Source organism: Spinacia oleracea, chromosome 3 (assembly GCF_020520425.1).
Source record: "Spinacia oleracea cultivar Varoflay chromosome 3, BTI_SOV_V1, whole genome shotgun sequence".
Taxonomy (NCBI): domain Eukaryota; kingdom Viridiplantae; phylum Streptophyta; class Magnoliopsida; order Caryophyllales; family Amaranthaceae; genus Spinacia; species Spinacia oleracea.
The window spans coordinates 3150180-3153721 of NC_079489.1; the positions used below are offsets into that span (position 1 = coordinate 3150180).

The 3542-nt window shown below is 44.4% G+C and overlaps 1 protein-coding gene across 1 annotated transcript; it reads left to right on the top strand.

Moving 5' to 3' along the window:
* Positions 1–272: 272 nt before the first annotated feature.
* Positions 273–3191, top strand: LOC110784132 (scarecrow-like protein 8). The gene has a single exon (XM_021988550.2). The coding sequence runs from the start codon at positions 569–571 to the stop codon at positions 2915–2917; it is 2349 nt and encodes a 782-aa protein (XP_021844242.2). The 5' UTR covers positions 273–568; the 3' UTR covers positions 2918–3191.
* The last annotated feature ends 351 nt before the right edge of the window (positions 3192–3542 follow it).

Sequence of the window (3542 nt, forward strand, 5' to 3'; positions counted from 1 at the left end):
ATCCAAAACCCCATCTTTTTCCTTTTGTTAAACTTTTCTCGAGTTCTGACTCAGCCGACTATGTTCATAATCAAAGATCGGAGTAAGTATACGACAAAATCACGTATTAATTGTTACGGAATAATTACTCAACCGCTAATATTCGATAATCAAAGAACGGAATAAGTATACAATAAAATCGCGTATTAATTGTTAATGTGATTGTTTAATTGAGTTACGTATATCATTTTCCTAAAATAAAAATAAAATAATAAAAAAAACTTAAATACCACATAGACTTTTAGGAAAGAAAACTGATGGGGTTTTCTCTCTCCTACCCTTTTCCTTCTTGTTCTTCTTGGGTTATAATTATGAGAATCAATTCAATATCACAAGAGAAACTCTCCCTCTTTTTATCATTCAACAATTCATATATTCTCTCTCTCCCCCCTTCCTTTCCTTACATCACACCAAATGTATGAAATTTCTCTCTCTTAAATTCTGTTTTATCTTCCCTTTTGTCCGTTTTCTAATGTATTAGCCTCAAATCAAACAATCGGAAGGTGAGAAGAAGAAGAAGGAGGAAGAGATGGCGTCTGGATTTTCCGGGGATGTTTTCTACGGCGGAGGTGGTGCTGGAACCGGCGGAGGGAGGGCGGGGATGACGAGTTTCCGTCAACAACAACCGCAACAGCAGCAGCAGCAACAATCGCAGGGGATGTTGTTTTCTCCGATGGACCAGATCGCTCAACGGAGAGCGGATTTATTGATGGGGAAACGCTCTTTTGGTGATTTCCAAGCGTATCAACAACAAATCCTCCTTCAACAACAACCGCAACACCACCAACAACAACACCACCAACAACAACAACAACAACAACAACAGCAGAATCCGCTCTTGTTTTTGCAGAAACATCAGCAACAGCAACAACAACAGCAACAATCGCAACAGCAGTTGTCGTTTTTACAGCAACAATACTTGATGAGATCGGTAAAACAAAGAACAAATGGTTTCGCATCGTCGTCGCCAATTTCTCCTCTTTCGCCAACCATTGATCTTTGTTCTCCGACTAGCAATAACAGCAATTCTCTCTCCTCTTCTTCGGCCCGGTTTGGTGTTCCGATTTACCAGCAACTCCGTCAACAACAGTTTCAACAACTCCAACAACAGCAGCAGCAACAACAACAACAACAGTTTCTCCACCATAATAACCAATTCAACAACAACCCCACAAATAATTGCTTAATCCCCAACCTTTCTAATAATACTAGCAATAACCTCATCAACCCGACCCAAAGCCCGAACACGGGATTCTCTTCTTTGGGGTATTCAAATTACGGGTCGCAGCAGAAACCCGACCCGCAGCCTGATAATTTTTCCGGTGATGGTGGTGGTGGGTATTCGAATTTGGTTGAGCCAAAGGTGGAAGAAGAGTCAGAAGATCATAAGATCCTTAACACCTTACAGGAGCTAGAGAAGCAGCTTTTAGATGACGATGACAACGACGATGAAAACGATGACGTTTCAGTCATCACGAACAGCGAATGGTCTGAAACGTTTCAGAATCTCATGAGCCCGAGTGGGAATCCAAGCCCGACAAGCCCAGTTCCAAGCCCGAATACCACCACCAACAACCACGCTTGTTCTAGCACAAGCGGAAGCAGCAACACCAACATCATCACCAACAATAACAACATGATATCACCTTCTCCAACATCGTCGACCTCCTCCTGCTGCTCCACCTCAGCACCGCCACTTGCGCCACCTCCACCAGAGACTCTCACGGCGAAGCAGCTTATTAAGGAAGCAGCGACGGCAATCTCCGACGGGAAAAATGATACAGCAACTGATTTCCTGGCTCGTTTAGCTCGAATTTCGAATTCCAAGGGGAGTTCTGAGCAGAGGCTGGCGTTTTACATGGGTAACGCGCTTCGTTCTCGCGCGTGTCCTAGTGAGTTATCTTCCCCTGTCAATGAAATCTACTCAGAGGATCAAATGCTGGCGATGTACTCGCTGTACGACATCTCCCCTTGCTTTAAGTTCGGCCTCCTCGCCGCCAACCTGGTGATGCTTGAAGCCATCACCACCGCGTTGCAGGAAGGGATCAAGGTTCATGTAATCGATTTCGACGTTGGCCACGGCGCACAGTACGTTAATCTTCTCCGCGCATTGGCGGAGCGCCGCTCACAAATTATCCCTTCCGCCGGTGCTGGTTCCGCCGCCGGGTCGTACGATCTTAAAGTCACGGTGGTGGAAACCGAGGTGGACAACCGTGGGGTGAAGGACTCAGTCAAAGACGGGCTGATCAAGTTAGCTGAGAGAGTTGGTATCAGTTTGAAATTCGAATCCCTAACTCGGAGGATCACTGAGTTGACTCGTGAGTCACTCGGGTGCGAGGAAGGAGAAGCGATTGTGGTGAATTTCGCCTTCAAGCTTCACCGGGTACCGGATGAGAGCGTTTCTTCGATGGAGAATCTACGCGACGAGCTTTTAAGGCGCGTGAAAGGGCTTAACCCACGCGCGGTTACGTTAGTGGAGCAGGAGATGAATGGGAATACTGCACCCTTTATGACTAGGGTGAATGAGTCATGTGCTTACTATGGTGCCTTGTTGGATTCCCTTGACTTGACCCTACCCAAGGAGAACCCGGATCGGGCCCGGATTGAGGAGGGGATCGGGCGGAAGATGGCGAACTCGGTCGCGTGCGAGGGGAGGGACCGCGTGGAGCGCGCCGAGGTTTTCGGGAAGTGGCGGGCCCGGATGGGTATGGCTGGGTTTGAGTTGAAACCGTTAACCCAAAGCGTGGCGGAATCAATGCGGGCTAAGCTCGACTCGGCCCGGGGTGGGAACCCGGGTTTTACGGTCAAGGAAGAAAGTGGTGGGGTCGGGTTCGGGTGGAATGGTCGGACACTCACCGTCGCGTCCGCTTGGCGTTAACTTCACTCTCACCAAAAGGCCCAAACACACCCTTAAGAAACTAGTAGTAGTATATTATTATTATTATTATTGTTTACCATTACCTTTGCCAACAATTGTCATTAGTATAATTTTAATCTTAATTTTAATATTAGTAGTACTTAATTAATTTTTATTTTCCTTTCCTTTTTGGATTTTGTTAATGGGAGAGGGGAATGTAAGGAGGGAAAACCCCCACCAAACAAAGTAATAAAAAGAAGGTTGGGGGAAGTGTTTGGATGGATGTGAAAGAAAATTGTTGTGATCAATTATTAATTTTCTTGTTTTATTATTTTTATTTTTTATTTTTAAGCGGTTAAAGGAAGGTGGGATTGAAAAATAGGAAAAAGTTTGTTTGGCAAATTGGGCTGACTTGTATGGATAGGTTCTTCTCTTAATTGGCAAAATTATATTTAATGGGGTCCACTTTTTTTTCTTAGCATGGAATTATTTATTACTTCGCATATGATTTTTATTTTATTTTTTTCGAGCAAATTAGACAGGAATATTATTGCAAATCAAAGTTCCGCTAAAATTATACTCTGTACCGTGTAATGCTTTGATAATGCTTTTATTTTATTTGGCAAAGTATATTTGTTTTTCTCTT

Bases quoted from the DNA above. Each gene is read 5' to 3' on its own strand.
- LOC110784132 (XM_021988550.2), top strand. From the start codon at position 569: ATGGCGTCTGGATTTTCCGGGGATGTTTTCTACGGCGGAGGTGGTGCT.